The sequence below is a fragment of the Carcharodon carcharias genome, chromosome 32 (assembly GCF_017639515.1).
Source record: "Carcharodon carcharias isolate sCarCar2 chromosome 32, sCarCar2.pri, whole genome shotgun sequence".
Classification (NCBI taxonomy): Eukaryota; Metazoa; Chordata; class Chondrichthyes; order Lamniformes; family Lamnidae; genus Carcharodon; species Carcharodon carcharias.
Genome location: NC_054498.1, coordinates 16,897,156 through 16,917,456, shown reverse-complemented (window position 1 = coordinate 16,917,456; position 20,301 = coordinate 16,897,156). Strand labels below are relative to the sequence as shown.

At 41.1% G+C, this 20,301-nt stretch overlaps 1 protein-coding gene across 2 annotated transcripts in view; it reads right to left on the bottom strand.

Moving 5' to 3' along the window:
* Window positions 1-20,301, bottom strand: part of LOC121272124 (neuroplastin-like) — a 66,841-nt gene that overhangs the window by 13,552 nt on the left and 32,988 nt on the right. Inside the window, exons 3-6 of one of the 2 annotated variants that reach the window (XM_041178603.1) lie at window positions 16,967-17,061; window positions 6,836-6,913; window positions 5,690-5,823; window positions 3,100-3,373 (exon numbers count right to left, since the gene is read on the bottom strand). In XM_041178603.1, coding sequence (XP_041034537.1) covers window positions 3,100-3,373; window positions 5,690-5,823; window positions 6,836-6,913; window positions 16,967-17,061 — 581 coding nt within the window. The remainder of the gene's footprint in view (window positions 1-3,099; window positions 3,374-5,689; window positions 5,824-6,835; window positions 6,914-16,966; window positions 17,062-20,301) is intronic. The other variant, XM_041178604.1, reaches the window with a different exon arrangement.

Here is a 20,301-nt window from a genome sequence, read left to right as displayed (position 1 = left end):
AAGCTAAAATGGGCAAATTAATCACCATGAATATTGCATTTCAAGATCTGATAGCGCTGACCCAGCTATTTATACTTGAACAATTTTTGATCGATGCATTGTAACTTTGCAACAAAAAAATGCTGCTGTGCCATCAATTGAATGATGCACCTATTTTTTTTGCAGAGTTTCACTGGGAGGGAATGGTTCTGTCGTATTAAGGTTGATCAGATCTCTGACCCAAATAACAGTTTAAGCATTTTCTGCAAGAAGCAGAGGCTTCAAAGGAGACATTTCGAATCTAACAACTGATCCACTCTAGTCCTCAATAGCTGAGAAGTGCAAATCAACAGAAAAATTAGAAACAAACTCGTGCAAAATAAGAAAATAAGCTAGTAGGCATAAAGAAGGATTACACCCTTTTTCTGACTGGAGAAAGTGAGTGTTTAACCTCATAGCCAATCATAACCTCCAAAGCAAAAAAAAAATCACCATATAACTGATGTTTAGAAAACAGGTTTGAAACCTAAGAATTCCTGAACAACGCTGCACAATGGAATCAAGACTACCATTATTAGATTTCGTACAAGATGTTCCATCTGTAGTGTATAAACTTTTCCACATGCAGTAAATCTGGATTTTCAGGTCACAACATGCAAAATCTTTCACTGTAAATCACCAGTTTCAAAAAGTTGGAAGGGCTCTAATATAGGTAGAGTACAGCAGTTCATTGGTCATTCAACCAACTTCAGTTGAACTTTCAATGTCAAAACTCAGGACTATCCACAGTTTAGATTCACAGGAGCAGTAATAGTTTTATCCCTATAAGATAATAGAGTGGACATGTCCGAGGACTAGAACATTTCTCATTCAGAAGTTATCTTAATAAATGGAGCATGTAAAGTTCAATACCATTTTGCTTCAGGAAGCATCATCCATTCCCAAGTCACTGCCTTTATTTCCACCTTTGATTCAAAACCTTCTACGACTGGATACAGCTCTCAGTTTGAGCCCACTGGTCTTCTCCGACCACAAACACTTCTGCTGCTCGATCCTTTTCCAAACCTGCCGCTAATTTCCTCTACTTACAAATTGTCAAAACCAAACCATGTGCTCTTAAGACAGAGGTATAACACTTGGTTCTTTCATTTTTTAAGGTCAATTAATATTCCTTTGTTTTTTGCAGCTTTTTTTATTGCTACAAGAAGTTTCACCGTAATCACAAAAATGACCAACCCTTAATATTAAGGTTACACAAGTTGCATATCCTTGGTCTAATTAAGTGTATGCATGGTAACAATTTTACCCAACACACTGCAAAATATGCCCAGCTATATCTTTCTCTAAAATTTAAGAGGTTATGCATTACCACCAGCAAGATCCTGTCAAGATTCGTGGCTTTATACTGCATCAACCATTAAGCAACAGAAAAAAAAATGAACAATTGAATCCAGACGTACAAAATCAGTCAAAATTAAGAGTACTCCAAAATTATCCTAGACAAGATTTCTACACCTTTGTATTAACCCTCTTGTTTATACAAAAGCCGGATCCAAATTCTGATGGATAGTATTTGCTTCAACAGGATTAACAAGCTTCCCAAGAGATCGACGTTTGATGCAATTTAGGTTCGGTTGCTTTAAGCAAGCAGCTAACAAGAGAAAGAAAACACTCCAGATACAGCACATTACTAAAATATGTACTTTATCAGCTTCAATTCTCAGTTACACGAGCAGTTCAGTCTTTTCCTTTCGATTCATTTGTCTCAATTTAAATTTTTTCCCACATATATCTTTGCACTGCCCATTTGTAGCTGGCCTCTTCAGCCTTTTATATCGTTTTCCTTATTCATCCTTTATTTTTTGAGATTATTTCTTCTTGGAGACGCATCCAAAATGATGTAAAGACATAAGGCCAATGCTCTGTGCTGACAAGAGCAAAGCAAGGGATTCAAAGTGACAACATTCCCTTAAATGTCACATTTCAAACTGTCCACATGACTGAACAAAAGCATAACCAATAAAGCACACAATGAAATTTAGATGTAATGCTGCCTGTTTTCTGCCAAATATTGTCAAATAACCCAGCATTACCCAGATGCAACAATCAATCTGGATTTAAAGGTGCAACACTCAAGGGTACAACTATAATCATTTGATATTCTCATCATGATTTACAGTATCAATAACTAATACGATAGCCACTAATGTGAATGCTCCATGAAATGTAGTAATCAATTGAATTTGCCTCAATGAAAGTCTTAATTTTTGCTTTCATCGTCGTGTGCATCTGAAATACAATGTAACAGTCACAGACATTTATACCTACAAAAGGGGGGAACAAGAGGGTTTCAACAGAAGGGTACGGGTGAGTCAGACACAGCAACAACTCATTTATACAGTGCCTTTAACACAGAAAAGCATCCCAAGGCGTTTCGCAGGAACGTTATTGAACAGAAGGAGGGAGAAGGCATGAGAGGCAGAGGATGAAATGCGTCTTAAAGAGTAAGTTTAAATTTAGAGGAAAAAAAAAGTCAAGTACCAACTAGCATGACCATATCTTCAAAGCATCCTTGAAAACTGCCCTTTGAAACACTTGGATCATTTACATTAAACCAGCAGAGATTGACTCTGCGGTGATCAGGCTGTTTAATTTTCAAAAGTATGCCAGATTGCAATATTTTACAATGGAATATGACTGATGATTCATTCATATATAGATATTTATCATGACAATACAAAGAAGTTCCCTTAAAAACCATAGATCAGCATTGAGAGAAAAGGTTTGGAAAAGTAGTGGTGACCATTTTGTTCCATTTCGAAAATCTAAATTATTGGTTAGTAAATGACCCAAATTCAAACAGATAGACTTTGGGTCAAATATAAAAAGGGGAAACAGTTACCCTGTGGCATTGAAAAAATAACTATGTTATAGAAACAAATAATCTTTTAAACTTGCAAACAGGATATGAATGTTTCATTCTCCTCGAATTAACCCATTTAATACTATACACTGCTAAGATCAGTATTTAGAACACAAGTAACTAGATTAATATGTTAGTATCAAATGGGTTAAGTATGCAGCAATAAAACAAAACATTATTTGAAGAAAGAGACTTACCATCAGGGACCTCATCTGGTCTCTTTCGCTTCTCATATACGACAATGATGATGACCAGAACTAAGATTTCTGCCACAACCCCTAGGAAGGGCCACAGAGGTGCCAGGTGGCTACGGACACGCAGGATAGTGATAAAAGAGTTGTGTCCAATGTAATTTGAAGCATTGCACAAGTATTCGCCTGGATCATTTTGGATGTGCAGGTTCTCAATAATCAGTTCTGTGTAGTTGTCTTTGTTTGTGATGAAATAGCGACCACTAGCATTATTCAGTTCCTACCGTTGGGGATGAAAAATGAAATTAAAATTGGTGGAAACTTACTGTTTTCTACCTGGAGGTGTGCATTTTTAGTTGTTCTGGTAAATGGAAGAAGAAATTTCATCCCAACCTGCATGACTTACAAACTCCACTTTAGTGCCACTCTGTGGTGGGAAAACTCATCAACATTTATCACAATCAACTTGTTGAAAGACTTGAAATGGAGAAGAGCAGGAAATCAAAGGAAAGCCCATGTGTTTAGACAGTAGGTCCAACAGCCAATTACAATTTTGGTTTTAGATCTGGAGCCATGAGTGCCCAACCTTTGCCCTATCTAGGCAATAGGCCCTACCAAGGGTGGGCCTGCACCAGACAGCATGTGACTGTACACAAAGATACGAACAAGGAGGAGCAGGCCATTCAGCCCCTTGAGCCTGCTTCGCCATTTAATAGGATCATGGCTGACCTGATCGTAATCTGAAATCTGTACCTCACCTACTGCCGATAACCTATCACCACGCCCTTGCTTACCGAGAATCTATCCACCTCTGCCTTAAAAATATTCAAAGAATATGGACACGGGTTCAAATCCCACCACAGCGGCTAGTGGAATTTAATTTGATAAATAAATCATAAATCTGTAATTGAAAGCAACTTGTGTGGGAGAAACTGGTAGCCATTATCTGTGTACAACTTAACTAAGGACAGATAGGTTTAGATCATATCTGGCTGAGTGCACCTTGGGTATGCCATTTCTGACCAGTGCCCAGGTCTATGGACTCATTGGGCCAAATGGCTCCCTTCCGTGCCATAATGACTCCATGACTCTCCCAAAAACAGGGAAGACCACTATCCCTCTTGACTTTCCCATTGGTTTATACAAGCCTACAAGCCCACATAAATGGTTCTACGCCAGTCTTGTCCAATGCAAGGCCCACAAAGCCTCCCAATGTGGCCCCCACAGAGATAATTTTCAAAATGCCCTAAGAGAAGTGAAAGATTCTGCTCCTCCAATCACAGGCCATTTCTCTCCCACAGTTGCTCACGTGGGGGCGGCGGCTGGCTGCTGGGCCAGAAAAGGCTGGATGCAATGATGCGGGCGGGTGGGCTCATGGTAAGTGTGAAGAAGCTCACTGTCCGGAGCTTAGGAGGGAAAGCAGTGCGGGAGAGCGAATGTGAGAATAAAGGTGGGAGAGAGAGAGAGAGAGAGAATGAGTGAATGTGGGAGAGAGTGAGTGAGCGATTGACTGAGTGAGAGCAGAAGGTGAGAAAGAGCGAATGAGTGTGGGAGTGTGTCTCTCTCTCTGGCTCACTCGCAGTCTCAAGATTCCCAATCACCCTCTCACACCAAATCACATCCAGTTACAGACTGGGTGAGGGAGCGATCATCAAGAGACTGGGAACGAGCAAGCCAAATAGACTCTGTCCTTCTCACAATAATGGTGATCTTTATTAATTCCACTTTTTAGTTATCAATTCATTGCTTTGACATGGCTTTATTTTTGCTCAGCAAATTGTTTCTTTTCTTCACACCTCAATTCTTTTTTTGAAATTCATGTTTAATTTTATGCCAAAATTTATCTTTCTTAAATTTGCTTACTGGCCTTGAGAAAAAAAAATGTGCCCCCCACCCCCCGAAGTGATAAGGTTGGACAAGCCTGTTCTCTGCTGATTTACTACTAAAACCATGCCAATCATTTGACCATTATCAGTTACACACTCCATAGCTTTATTGTGGACCTCACCATCTCTGATAATGTTAAGTAATGAAACACACAAATGAAGACCTTTTCCAAGCCACCTTGCTAAACCCAGGATACTGCTTCTGTCCTTAGTTAAGTTGTACACAGATTATAGCTACCGGTTTCTCCCACACAAGTAGCTTTCAATTCCAAATTTATGATTTATTGATGAAATTAAATTCCACTAGCCGCTGTGGTGGGACTTGAACCCATGTCCCCATATTCTTTGAATATTTTTAAGGCAGAGGTAGATAGGTTCTTGGTAAGCAAGGGGGTGAAGGTCATCAGCAGTAAGTGGGGTGCAGATTTCAGGTTACTCTCAGGTCAGCCATGATCTTAGTAAATGGCGGAGCAGGCTCGAGGGGCTGAATAGCCTAATCCTGCTCCTTGTTCGTATGTTCGTACGTTCATAGCATTAGCCTGTCCCTGAATTACTAATCCAGTGACATTACCACTACGCCACCATCTCCCCCTAACCACACCTGATCAAATCATACCATCATTATCCAGTGAAGGATTTGAATTCAAGTAACAGAAACAGAAGAGTAAACACTCCCATGATACTACTGAATTTCAGCACAGTGAACTCACCACAAATTCATCGTTCACCTTCTTGCGCCAGGTCCAAACAGGATGTGGGTATCCTACAGACTTGCAGTACATGAGAGCAGTTTGTCCCTCATTCTTATTCTCACTCCTCTTGTGACCAATGATTTCAGGAAGTGCTAGAACAGAAACCCCAGCTAATTAACACACCTATACCGGAAGAAGGTGGCATTAAAGCCAAAGGCAGATTACTCCGAGTAAAGCACATTAACGGTTTATCAGCACTTAGAGCGCGAACTGATGGTGGAATTTCTTAGCTTCCTCCCAGCCCCCCCAAAAGGCATAAAATCAGTTTACAATCTTGTCACACTGTAGATTAAATACACATTTTAGCTGTTCTTTTAAGTGGCTAAAAAAACTCAAATGGAAATGTGATTTTGTTTTCTGTTTGACAGTCAGGCTCATTCAGTATCATGTGTTGTGCAAAACAACGAACTAAGCCAGGAAGAGATAGAAATGCCTGAATCCAGTTTGGAATATTTCACTCAGTAAATAGCTAGAGTCAAGTTATTTTCCATTATTGGCAAACTGAGCAAAGCAACCTGCCAGTTTGACACCAGTCAGTTTACATCTCTATCTTAGGTATTTTGTACCTTTATTTCTTGGCTTATCTAACAGTTTACCTCCTGTTGTGGTGCTCCCTCCTACCCACCAGTGCAGATTTTTATTTTTAAAAGAAAAAAATTTCTACTCAATAACTGAGCATCTTCCATTTCCAACATGGATCTGAACAGTATACTGCCACTAATTTCAGTTCTGTAATTCAAATTAAAGTTAATACAATGCTGTTTTATTTAAATTGCTTAAATTAAATTACCAGATAATTTATTTTTAATCCCTCCCCTGACCAAGCAATTCACTAAATAACATGAGTGCACTTTATTTTAAAGCCAATAACTAATCCCACTGTCATGGTTCGGCTCTCTTGTGCTCAGGATCAAACGTTACCCACATCTAATTTTGGTTTGTTTAACATTCTCCCATCCCCCCCAGAAAAAGATATCAATAGACCATATATGCTAAAACTACTTGGATTTATTTATAGCCAAATGGCACAGAAAAAGTAAATATAGCCCTGTTGGTTTCTTGGGAGAACTTACAATTGCAAGATTATAAATGGAAAATACAAACCTCTGTTTAACCCATGGCGTTCAGATTTCCTGCCAGGTTGAAGGAGAATTCGCTGGTACTTATTTAGTCCAAAAGTCTCTATCATCCAGGATTAAAGACACAGTGATGTGAACTATTGCACAGTCTAGAAGTGTGCAGAGCAAGCACTCTCATATAACCTCGTTTCCAAGGACGTGTTAACATTGTAACCATACATTACATATAACCATATATAACATGCATAACCATGCATTTTAGAGGGGATTTGAGGAAAATGTTTTTCACCCAAAGGGTGGGGGGTATCTGGAACTCACTTCCTGAAAGGGTGGTAGAGGTAGGAACCCTCGCAACATTTAATAAGTATTTAGATGAACATTTGAAACGCCATAGCATACAAGGCTACGGACCAAGTGGGATTAGGGTAGATAGGGCTTGATGACCAGCGCAGACACGATGGGCCACAGGGCCTCTTTCCATGCTGTAACCTCTGACACTATACTTTAATTAGCACTGAGAACAACATATTTTTCAATGTGTCTCAACCCAACTTTAGATCAAGGTTGGAGACAGACAGGAGTCTCAGTCCCTATTTTCCCCTTCTGGTGCCATAGTTCACACTTTCGTTACCTGAAGAATTGACTTCTCCAATGTCCGAAAAGCTTTCTCTGTATCAGCTCATCAAAATGCTGTGGTCCTTATCTTCCTTTGCATAAATAGTGAATGCACAGCATAGAAATTGGCCGTTTGGCTTGACTGCTTCATGTCAGTGTTTATGCTCCACATACTTCCTGTCATCCTACTTTATCTAACCCAGTCAGTATACCCTTCCATTTCCTTCTCTCTCATGTTTATCTAGTTTCCCTTTAAATACATCTATGTTATTAGCCACAAGTACCATATGTGGTAGCATGTTCCACACTCTGGTGAGGGAATACCTTATTGAATTTACGAATGACTCTCATTTAAGGCCCTTAGTTTTAGATGCCCCAGTATTTGCAAGTATCTTCTTTACATGTACCCTCTCAAATCCCTTAAAGAATTCCTTTAGAATTAAGTTCCACATCACGCTTGCCCAGTCCTTTTCAAGCTCCTCGCATCCCAACATTTTCCAATTTGGTTTAAAATCTGTTCATGCCTTTAACCCATCCTATATTTGGCGCATCATCAGCCTTGCACCCCAGCAGCAGCCTTCACTCTTCAAACTACTGATTTCTCATCAAGCCTTCTGTTCCAGTGATGGCAGCTTTTTAATCAACTGTGAAATCCTTGGCCATTTCAGCAGTTATTCTTCATTGTTAGAATGGATATACGCCTTTGCTTCTTTTGCAGTCTAGTGCTATAATGTAACTATACCATTGTAAGCCTAAAACTTTATGGCGTGTCTTTCTAATGTTTCATGGTCTACTTATGTAACGTTCTAGTTAAGTTGCCTTTCAATGTACTGCATGCACATGAAAATGACATAACAGATGAAGATCAACTGATGCTTCCAATCTGTTCCACATCATTGTACAACTGAACATCATGAACCCCATTGCTCCTCCTCACAATGTCTTTTGGAAAAGACAAACAGGGTGTGGAGAGAGAGCAAGAAAGAGAAATCGACCCCCTTAGGTCAATTCAAAGTGGGGAGGGGGGTGTGGTGAGCACTTTTCCACAGCCTCGATGTTACTCACCCTAAGAAAGAACCAAAGCTGCACACTATTCTACTAGATAATGACAGAATAGTGCCTTTTGTTTTTGACAAACTACCGTCAGTATTTCAACTAATGTTTGCTTATCTTAAACTGAGGTTCCTCACTGCAACATTTCATCAAATGAATTGGTTATTATTAGCACCAACATACAGAAGGTTCCTAATTACTAAAGGCAAATGCTACTCATCTATCTTAGCTCAAGAGTCTCTATGGATTTTTCCCCTTTTTGTCAGTATATGCACCATTTAAGCAACAGCACCTTGTTTCGTGGTGGCAATGCAGGGGATAGGTATCCCAGAGACAAGGTGGGGCAGTAGGGGAAAGCGAATGGACAGTTTGTTCCAGAGAAGCCAGGAAAAAATGCAGAATTATCACAAAAAAATCCATTTGAGCCTTTGCTGGATTAATATAAAATAAATCCCAGGGTTCCATCTTTTCCCAGAGCCCTACATCTGTCTCTCCCTCAAGTATATTTAAGATGCAATGATCTCTGTCTCAAATCACTTCCTGTGTCAAAGCAGTCCATGATCCAACAACCATGAATCAAGAAGTTTCTACCAACATCCTAGTAGCAATTTTAAATTGATGACTCCCCTGTCACTGGCTCACTAACCTACTGCAACATTCAAATGGTGGAGACAAGTACATTTCTGCATCAAGTTTTTAAAAAATATTTTGTTCTTGGGATGTGTGCAACGCTGGAACTTAATGCCAATTCATAAGAGTTAACTCCATCATGTGGGACTGGAGTCCTGTGTAAGCAGGTGGCACAGTTGACAGGTTCCTGTCCCTGAAGGACATTGGTAAACCAGTGGGCTTTTCATGACAAACCAGTAACTTTCATAGTTATTTTTTCCCCTTGGTGCTAGCTAACATTCACTGAATTCAATTTCACAACCAGCTGTGATGGGATTTCTGAATCTCTGGATTACTGGTACTATAATGATTAGGCTGCAGAACCTTAAGCAGTTACTAAATGGTTACGTTGAGTCAAGTTTTGAGGGCTACTACACTCACAGAGGAAGAGGATACAATTAGGTTAAGAAGCAATTACCAACTAACATTTCACTAAGGCCTCCAAATGAAAGATGTTATTTTTAAAAGTGATATTATAATTTCTAGATATTCAACTACAAACAGCAAAATTCATCTTGGCAGGGAAGCCAGAAAGAAAATAGGGGCGTTACACTTAAACCATAAGAAAATATTCTTGATTGCACTAAATTCAGAATCCATCCATTTGATGGAAGACTGCTTATTTAACTAAAATACAAAGAAGCTATACTCATGAGATTTTAAAAGTAAAAATAAACTGAACATGCCCTGTTCATATATACATTGGCCCCACTTACATATAGCACCTGCACCAATCATGATTTTCTTAACCCAACAGTGATTTTGAATGATAGGAGGGAGCAAAAAAATATGTCTCCTATCCTCCGGTACAGGGGTAATCATTATAGAATCTGCAGGCCAGATGCAGCCCTTGTGAGCCTTTAATACAGCTTTTAAATGATTGATGCAGCAGTAATTATTTTTGTTTTGAATTTTGTTTTGCCTAAAGGCAAAAATAAAAAAAGCAACATCTTTCACAGTTTGACATTGGAGTGAATTACTTAAAGCAGCATCGGAGGATTAAAACGGCATGAGACATGAAAGCGTTCCTCATCCTGCATAGCAGAAACCGGATTCAACAGCTTAGCCATCAACATCATCATGCAATTGCCATCTGTCATAGAAGGGCTTCCAATTACAAGCAGTAAGGGAAAATCTCGAAGGGCAAATGAAGGAAGAATAGCAGAGGTTTCTTTCAAAGCTATAATGCTGCAATTTTTAAACCACCCATTGAAGTCAAGAGATTTCAATGATAGCGGCAATCAGAAATGGTTTTTATCAATTTTAAAATGTATATATTCTAATAATCTTCTCCCTTTGAATAAGAATTGTCTCACACATCACTTAAATTTACACAATTTGCAGAAACAGGCCATTCAGCCCATCTAGTCTGTCAGTGTCTATGCTCCACACAACCCTCCTCCTACCTTACTGCATCTAACCCTATCGACATATCCTTCTAGTCCTTCCTCTCTCACATGAGCCTATCTAGCTTCCTTTGGTAACTAGGAAGAAAAAGAAACCCAGCTCACTTTGCAGATACAATGTATTATAAAGCAGTTATACAAACTCTGATTGTGATCAAGAGCTTGCTTTCTATTAATTACCTATCTCCTCTGCTCCTGCACACACAAATAAAAATAGCTGAAGCAAAATCCACAGTAACACCCAAATGTGAGCCCATTTCTACACTGCAGTATTCAAATGACTGACCAGGCAATGTAAAGGTATTAGCCCCTCAACCTGCACTACTTGATGAAAACTTGCTAGCTATAAATGTTTGTAACACAGAACCAGTTACCAAAAATCGCTGTAAATCATGATTTCAGTAAGGGAGCTAACCTTGAAAAAAAATCCTCGAAATATTTTTGAAATAGTTCTTGCTTAACACTGACTTCAATTTTGCAAGTAAGCTTAAGTTTTCCCTCCAAACCAATGAAAAACAAGTGTGGGGTCAGTTAAGCTTTAGTCATGCGTCAAATTTCCATTGGGTCCCATATGTATGGAAAATCCAAAAGAAAGGCATAAATGGTGGAAATGAATCTTCTATCTTAATGTAGACAGATGTAGTATGATGGACCTGAGTCTTGTGTCGATTGTGTAGGGTTGTTTTTTTTACATCTTTCATGGGATGCGAGTGTCACAGGTTAGGGCAGCATTTATTGCCCATCCCTAAATGTCATTGAGAAGATGGTGGTGGTGGTCAGCTGTGTTGCTGAACTGCTCCAGTGCATGTGGTGTTAGGGAGGGAGTTCCAGGATTTTGACACAGTGACAGTGAAGGAACAAGAATGTTGCACCAAGTCAGAATGATGTGTGGCTTAGAGGAGACTTTGCAGGTGGTCGTGCTCCCATGCCTCTACTGCTCTTGCCCTTCTTGGTGGTAGAGATTGTGGATTTGGAAGGTGCTGTTGATGGAGTCTTGATGAGTTGTTGCAGTCCATCTTGTAGATGGTACATACCGCTGCCACTTTTGTCAGTGGAGGGAGTGAATGTTGAAGTTGGTGGATGGGGTGCCGATCAAGTGGGCTGCTTTGTCCTGGACGGTGTCAAGCTTCTTGAATGCTGTTGTAACTGCACTCATCCAGGCAAGTGGAGAGTATTCCATCACATTCCTGACTTGTGGATGGTGGGCAGGCTTTTGGGAGCCAGGTGGCGAGATACTTGCTGCAGAATTCCCAACCTCTGACCTGCTCTTGTAGGTGGCTGGTCCAGTTCAGTTTCTGGTCAATGGTAACCTCCAGGATGTTGATAGCGGAGGACTCAGTGATGGTAATGCCATTGAGTCTCAGGGGGAGATGGTTAGATTCTCTCCAATGGGAGATGGTCATTGCCTGGCATTTAAGTGGCAAGTTACATACATCAGCCCAAACCTGAATGTTGTCCAGGTATTGCACCATATGGGCACAGAATGCTTCAGTATCTAAAGAGTCGCAAATGGTATTGAATGTTGTGCAATCATCAGCAACCATCCCCACTTCGGACCTTATATTGCAGGGAAGGTCAGTGATGAAGCAGCTAAGATAGTTGGGCCTAGGGCACTACCCTGAGGAACTCCTGCAGTGATAGCCTGGAACTGAGATGCTTGACCTCCAACAACCACAACCACTGTCCTTTGTGCCAAGTATGATTCCAAACAGTGAAGAGGTTTCCCTCTGGTTCCCATTGACTAGTTCTACTAGAGCTCCCTTGATGGCACACTCAATCAAATGCTGCCTTGATGTCAAGGGCAGTCACTCGCGCCTCACCTCTTGAGTTCAGCTCATTTGTACATGTTTGAACCAAGGATGTAATGAGGTCAGGAGCTGGCAGAACTCAAACTGAGTGTCTGTGAGCAGGTTATTGCTGAGTAAGTGCCACTTGATAGCACTGCCGACAGCACCTTCTATCACTTTGCAGATGATCAAAAGATGACAGACGGGGCAGTAATTGGCAGGGTTGGATTTTCCTACTTTTTGCTAACAGGACATATGTAGGCAGTTTTCCTTATTGCTGGGGAGATGCCAGTTTTGTAGCTGTACTGGGACAGCTTGGCTAAGGGCACGGCTAGTTCTGGAGAACAAGTCTTCAGTACTATTGTTGGAATGTTATCAGGGCCATAGCCTTTGCAATATCCAGTACCTTCAGCTGTTTCTTCATATATCACATGGAGTAAATGGAATTGAAGGCTGGCATCTGTGATACTGGATACCATCTACTGACACTTCTGGCTGAAGATGGGTGCAAATGCTTCAGTGACATGAAAATATAATAATTTTCATTATAGTATTGTGATTTATTGTAAAGGTAGGTTAATAGTGGGGTTTGGATCAGTTTCTTTGTGTGGATATGTGTGTGTGTGGGATTTAATTGAATTGGAGGCAGCTGGTCTAAAACTTTTGAGTATCAAAAGGGAAGCTAGGTTTGAAATGCTAAATACATAAACATGGCTGAAGTTTTAGAATGCGAGGCATGAGGAGCATTTTTGGATAAATCAGGTTAGTTTGAATCTCGGGGATGGTAAGGTGTTACACCTAGCTAAACAGTGTGTTTACTTTTCCCAAAGGTTACTGATAATATGAGTACAGTGAAAGATTTCTATGATGGAAAAAGTAAAGTTGCAAATTGGAACATATTGGAAAAATGGAATTTACATTAAAAAGGGAGAAACATGTGTAAAGGAGATGAGTTCGTGCGTAAGGGAGAAGGATTCCTAAGATCTAACACAAATATGAAAAGCCTCCAGTCTATATGCATCAAGTTGCTGTCTAAAGGAACCGAAGCTAAAAAAACTCACTGTGAATAGTACTGTGCAGGGTATTGTGTCCTTTGCCTGGGTCTGTTGAAATTTATTTTGCTGTTGCCTTAATGGAGGTGCAATTGGGAGTCAGATTAAGTTAGGATATAGTAGTATAGGGGAGTTAGGATATAGTAGTAATTTGTAGACCGCGGATATGTGTTTAAAAACTTATCTTCTATTAACAAATGTTTAATTTAGTTTTGTAAAAAACCTCTAAGCCTCGGTGGACTTATTACTACTGAATTCAAGGCATGCATCTCAAAATAAAATACAAATTGCAAACAGTTGCAGCAGCTGTGTCAAGTTTCCCTCTGGGATTTGAGCAGCCCGGCATTTACCATCCGCTATGCCATGACATTCAACCTTATCTTTTGCACTAATATGCTGGGCACCCCCATCAGCTGAGGACGGGAAACTTTGTGGAGCCTCCTCCTCTGGAAAGTTGTTTAATTGTCCACTACAATTCACAACTGGATGTGGCAGGACTGCAGAGCTTAGATCTGATCCACTGGGTGTGAGATCACTTAGCTCTGTTTATCGCATGTTGCTTACACTGTGTGGCACACATGTAGCCCTGTGTTGTAGCTTCACCAGGTTGCCATCTCACTTTTAGGTATGCCTGGTGCTGCCCCCTGGCAAGCACTCCATCACTCTTAATTGAACCAGGGTTGATCCCATGGCTTGATGGAATGGTGATGGGGCAGGTAGAGTCAGGCCCATGAGGTTATAGATTGTGCTTGAATGCAATTTTGGTGCTGCTGATGGCCTACAGCACCTCATGGATGCCCAGTTTTGATACTGAGTTCTAGATCTAGATCCAGTTGCTAGGTCGGTTTGAAATCTAACAACATGGAGTATCGTCAATGTGAAGACGGGACTTCACCTCCACAAGGATTGTGCAGATGGACAGATGCATCTGCCAACAGGTAGATTGGTGAGAACAAGATGAAGTAGGTTTTTCCCTCTTGTTCGCTCCCTCGCCACCTGCCTCAGACTTAGTATAGCAGATATGTCCTTTAGGACTTTGCCAGCTTGGTCAGTAGTGGTGCTACTGAGGCACTCTTGGTGATAGACATTGAAGTCCCCAACCCAGAGTAAATTCTACATTCTGTGTCCTTTTGTGCCAGCCTCAGTGCTTCTTCCAAGTGATGTTCAACATGGAGAAGTATGGTAAAATCAAAATACTGCAGCTGCTAGAAATCTGAAACAAAAACAAAAAATGCTGGAAAAACTCAATAGGACTGACAGCATCTGTGGAGAGAAAGACAGATTTAACGTTTCGAGTCCATATGACTCTTCTTCAGAGCAGAGTGAAATGTTATCTCTGTCTTTCTCTCCACAGATGCTGTCAGACCTGCTGAGTTTTTCCAGCATTTTATGTTTTTGATGGCGAAGTATCGATTCATCAGCTGAGGGGTGAAGGGGGGTGGGGTGAGGAGGAGAGATAGGTGATAATCAGCAGGAGGTTTCCTTGCCCATGTTTGACCTGCTGCCATGGGACTTCACAGCATCTGGAGTCAATGTTGAAGACTACCAGGGCAACTCACTCCCGATTGTATACCACAATGCGGCCACCTCTGGTGGGCCTGTCCAGTCAGTGGGACAGGACATATCCAGGGATGGCGGTGGTTATACAAGCAAAAAACTGAGGGTGCTGGAAATCCAAAACAAAAATAAAAATACCTGAAAAAACTCAGCAGGTCTGGCAGCATTTGTGGAGAGGAACACAGTTAATGTTTCGAGTCCGTATGACTCTTCAACAGAACTAAGTAAAAATAGAAAAGAGGTGAAATATAAGCTGGTTTAAGGAGGGTTGGGACAGGTAGAGCTGGATAGAGGGCCAGTGATAGGTGGAGATAGCCAAACGATGTCATAGACAAAAGGACAAAGAGGTGTTGAAGGTGGTGATATTATTTAAGGAATGTGCTAATTAAGGGTAGAAAGCAGGACAAGCAAGGTACAGATAGCCCTAATGGAGGTGGGGTGAATGGAAGGGATCGAAATAGGCTAAAAGGTAGAGATAAAACAATGGATAGAAATACATTTAAAAATAATGGAAATAGGTGGGAAAAGAAAAATCTATATAAATTATTGGAAAAAAAGGGGGGGGATCGGAAAGGGGGCGGGTACGGAGGAGTGAGTTCATGATCTAAAATTGTTGAACTCAATATTCAGTCCGGAAGGCTGTAAAGTGCCTAGTTGGAAGATGAGGTGCTGTTCCTCCAGTTTGCGTTGAGCTTCACTGGAACAATGCAGCAGGCCAAGGACGGATATGTGGGCATGAGAGCAGGGTGGAGTGTTGAAATGGCAAGCGACAGGGAGGTCTGGGTCATGCTTGCAGACATACCAAAGGTGTTCTGCAAAGCAGTCACACAGTCTGTGTTAGGTCTCTCCAATGTAGAGAAAACCGCATTGGGAGCAACGAATGCAGTAGACAAGTAGTACAGTATGGTGGTGGTTATGTCTGGGATGCCATAAGATCCAATTCCATGAGGATGGCTATGTCAGGCGGTTGCCTGACTAGCCTGTGGGCTCTCCCAATTTTAGCTCAAGACTCCAGATGAAGAGGAATGGACTCAAAACGTTAACTCTCTTTATCTCTCCACAGATACTGCCAGGCTTGAGTTTTTCCAGCATTTTCGGTTTTTATTCCGTTCTTTTTTGAGGACACAAATTCAAATTTTTGACACAAGTTTAAGGTGAGGTTTAGGGGGGATGTGAGGAAAACCTTTTTTACCCAGAAGGCGGTGACGGTCTGGAATGCGCTGCCTGGGAGGGTGGTGGAGGCGGGTTGCCTCACATCCTTTAAAAAGTACCTGGATGAGCACTTGGCATGTCATAACATTCAAGGCTATGGGCCAAGTGCTGGTAAATGGGATTAGGTAGGTAGGTCAGGTGTTTCTGTATGTGATGGGTTGATACAACTGAGTAGCTTATTAGGCCATTTCAGAGTCAACCACATTGAGTCACACATAGGCCAGACAATAAGAGGTCAGTAAATTTCCTTCCCTAAAGGATATTACTGAACCAGTAAAAACACAACAATGGTTTCATGGTCACCAGCTTTTAACTCCTGATTTATAATTGAATTGAAATTCCACCAGCTGCTGTGGTGGGATTTAAACCTGTGTCCTCAGAGCTTTAGCCTGGGCCTTTGGATTACTAGCCCAGTGACATTACCACTACACCACCACCTCCCCCAAGGCTACTGAGCAGGAGAAGGATCTAGGCTTTAGAGTGCATGAATCATTGAAGATCTATGACCAATGCTATGGATTTATTGTGACAGCAAAAACAGTGATAGGATATGTTGCCAGGATGATTAAATATTAAACATGAATCATTGCCACTTCTTGGTGCAAGGCCTTAGTCAGAATTAGAGGAATGTTGAATTATCCAAGAGTTATATGGCTGGAGGAGGTGTAAGGCTATCAAGATATTTGAAAATGAGGGCAAGAATATAAAATTGAGACTTGGTGGACCAGAAGCCAGTGAGAGTTATTCAGCGCCGGGGTAACGGGAGAACATTTAGAGTTCCCTACAAGGAGATGACAGTGCTTACCTTTGACTTCAATGGAGGCATTGACTGAAGGAGAATTTTCAAACATGAAGACACAGTGATACTCTCCAGAACTCTCAGTTTTTGGTTTGTTAATCCTGGATTTCAAAGAGAGAAAAAGATAAAACTGAACTACTTTTGGACAGATGGACAGAGATTGCATAAATTGAGTTTTACAATTGTGGTAAACAGAAAATTGCAATATTTCTATTTAAGGATGTATCTAATTTCTGTCAACAAATGCGTATCATGGATATAAGTGCTAACTTCATTTAAAAAACACACAAGAGATTGTGCAAAAATTGAAGCCATTACAGAATATGGATTATATTTAAAAACAAATTTCTATTGCTATTTTTAAATCAAAACTCATGGTTAACAGTTTCTAGGCCATTCTGCCTGTTTATACACAACCCTGAAGTAGATGTGTTGCAGACCAAGCAAGCAGAGTTATCAATTTTAGGTTAACCCACAACTTTACAAGGAATTTTGATGCGCTTAACACAAGATTTTTGCAGAGTCAAGCAGTTATGGGGCTGGACTTTTGCCTCCCAATGGAGGTGGTGGTCTGACTTTAGAAAAAAAAAATTGCCCTGCTGTTGAAAGTTAAAAAAAAAAATCTAACCACCTGCTCCCCTCCATTTACCGACAGGTAATATGCTTTGAAATGGAAATGTAACACTATTTATTCTTTCAGCTCATGGTCTTGTAGCTGCAAGCTAATGTTTTGACTGCTGTGGAAATTATGAATGTTTGACAGAGTTCCAAAATCAGTTCAGGTGTTCCAGTGACACAGCTGCTCAGGGCAATGATGGGGCAGTTTTAAGAAGTTGCAATTATGTAATCTGTCTTTGATGTGGTTTCTGATTACGTGATTGTTTGGTTACTCTACTTAATGGCCACTTAAGGATTAAACTTTTTCCTTATAGGCGAACGTTTTTTTTTGCAGAGTCAGTGACAAATGTTTGAATGAGTTTTACTAGATTGTTACAGGTGTAATTTTTCACCTGCATTTAAAAGAATTTACATTACTGTTGCATGGCTCCTGAGGATGGTGCATAGTGAATACTTAGTGACTGGCATGGAGGATACATGCAGGGGCACAGGAGATAGTTGAGCTTTAGAGATATATAAACCAAACTGGAAGCCTTCTAACCAGCCTGCCTCCCCCCTCTCGCACTCCATTGTGGCTTGTAAGCTGCACCATTAACTCAAGCCCTGTGTAAAAATGAACAAGAATCCTAGGCAAAGTCAGTCATAACTCAGGTGCGTGTTTTAGAAGTCGGGAAAGTATCTGATCGGGTTTCGCACAAACGGTACAAAGATCTGGCCCATGGTAAAACCATAGGATGTAGGAACAGAAGTAGGTCATTTGGCCCATTGTGTCTGCTCCGCCATTCAATTAGAGCATGGCTGATTTGATAATCCTCAACTCTACTTTCCTGCCTTTTCCACATAACCCTTGATTCCCTTACTGATTAAAAATCTGTCTATCTCTGCCAAACAACCCAGCTTCAATAGCCCTCTGCGGTAAAGAATTCCACAGACTAACTACCCTCTAAGAGAAGAAATTCCTTATCACCTGCTTTAAATGGGCAACCCCTTACTCTGAGATTATGCCCTCTGGTCCTACTCTGTCCCACAAGGGGAAACAACCTCTCAGCATCTGCTCTGTCAAGCCCCCTAAGAATCTTGTGTTTCAATAAGGTCACTTCTCATTCTTCTAAACTCGAGTACAGGCCCAACCTACTCAACCTTTCATCATAAGAAAGTCCCTCCATACCCGGGATCAACCTAGTGAACCTTCTCTGGACAGTCTCCAATGCCAGCGTATCTTTCCTTAGATGAGGGAATCAAAACTGTTCACAGTATTCTAGGTGTGGCCTAACCAGTGCCTTGTACAGTTCTGGCAAAACTTCCCTATTTTTATACTCTATTCCCTTTGAAATAAAGGCCAACGTTCCATTTGCCTTCCCTATTACCTGTTGAACGTATGTTAGCTTTTTGGGATTCATGCACAAGGATTCTCAAATCCCTCTGTGCTGCAGCCTTCTGCAGTCTTTCTCTGTTTAAATAATATTCAGCTCCTTCAGTGTTAAAATATTGTAATAGCTCAGAGAGTGACAGCACTGTGGTATGAAGTCACATAGCCTAGGAAGACCCCATTTTATATCCTTTCCTGGCGTTGAATTTGCTAGTGGTGGCGGGACCACTACAATTTACCTTAGCTTTCCAGACTCAGAGGGTGGGGAGGAACAAAAATTAGGTTTCCAACTCTTGACTGCTATTCATTTAACTTCAACTAGATATCAAGGAAACATGATCTCATTCATCTCTAATAACCCCCAAAAGTCAAAATGCCACTTACCTTCTAATCTTAAACATGAAGATCAGTTATTTGGGAAAGGTACTCGAGGGACACTGGTATTAGTACTATCAAGTGGCATTACTCAACAACAACCTGCTCACCTTTGCAGAATTTGGTTTCAGCCAGGGCCACTCAGTTCCATATCTTATTACAACCTTACCCAAATATGGTCAGTGTTGAATTCCAGAATCGAGCGAGAGTGACTGCCTTTGACATCACGGTTGAGTGTGGCATCAAGGAGCCCTAGCAAAACTGAAGTCAATGGGAATCAGGGAAAACTTGCCGCTGACTGGAAGCATACCAAGCACAAAAAATAATGGTTGTCGTTGTCAGAGGCCAATCATCTCAGCTTCAGGACATCACTGCAAGAGTTCCTCAGTATAGTGCCCTAGGCACAACCAACTTCAGCTGCTGTATCAATAACCTTCCCGCCAACACAATGTCAGAGTAGGAATGTTTGCCGATGATTGCACAGTGTTCAGTGCCATATGCATATACTCCATGCCCACATGCAGCAAGACCTAATAACATTCAGGCTTGGGCTGATAAGTAACATTCAAGCCACAAATGTGCCTGGCAGCAACTGTCTCATCGCTAAAGAGGATAATTATCATAATTTTCTTGGGGATACCATTCACCAGAAATGGAACTGGACCAGCCATATAAATACTGTGGCTACAAGAGCCAGGGTCAGAAGCTGGGAATTCTATGGTGAGGACCTCAGCTCCCAACTTCCCAAAGCCTGTCCATCATCTACAAGGCACAAGTCAGGAGTGTGATGAAATATGGTCCACTTGTTTGGATAAGCGCAGCTACAACAGAACTCAAGAAGTTAGACACCATTCAGAACAAAGCAACCCCCTTGCTTGGTGGCCCATTCCCCACCTTCAACATTTACTCCCTCCACCAACAGCACACAGTGCGTACCATCTACAAGATACAGTACATCTATTTGCCAAGCTTCCTTCGA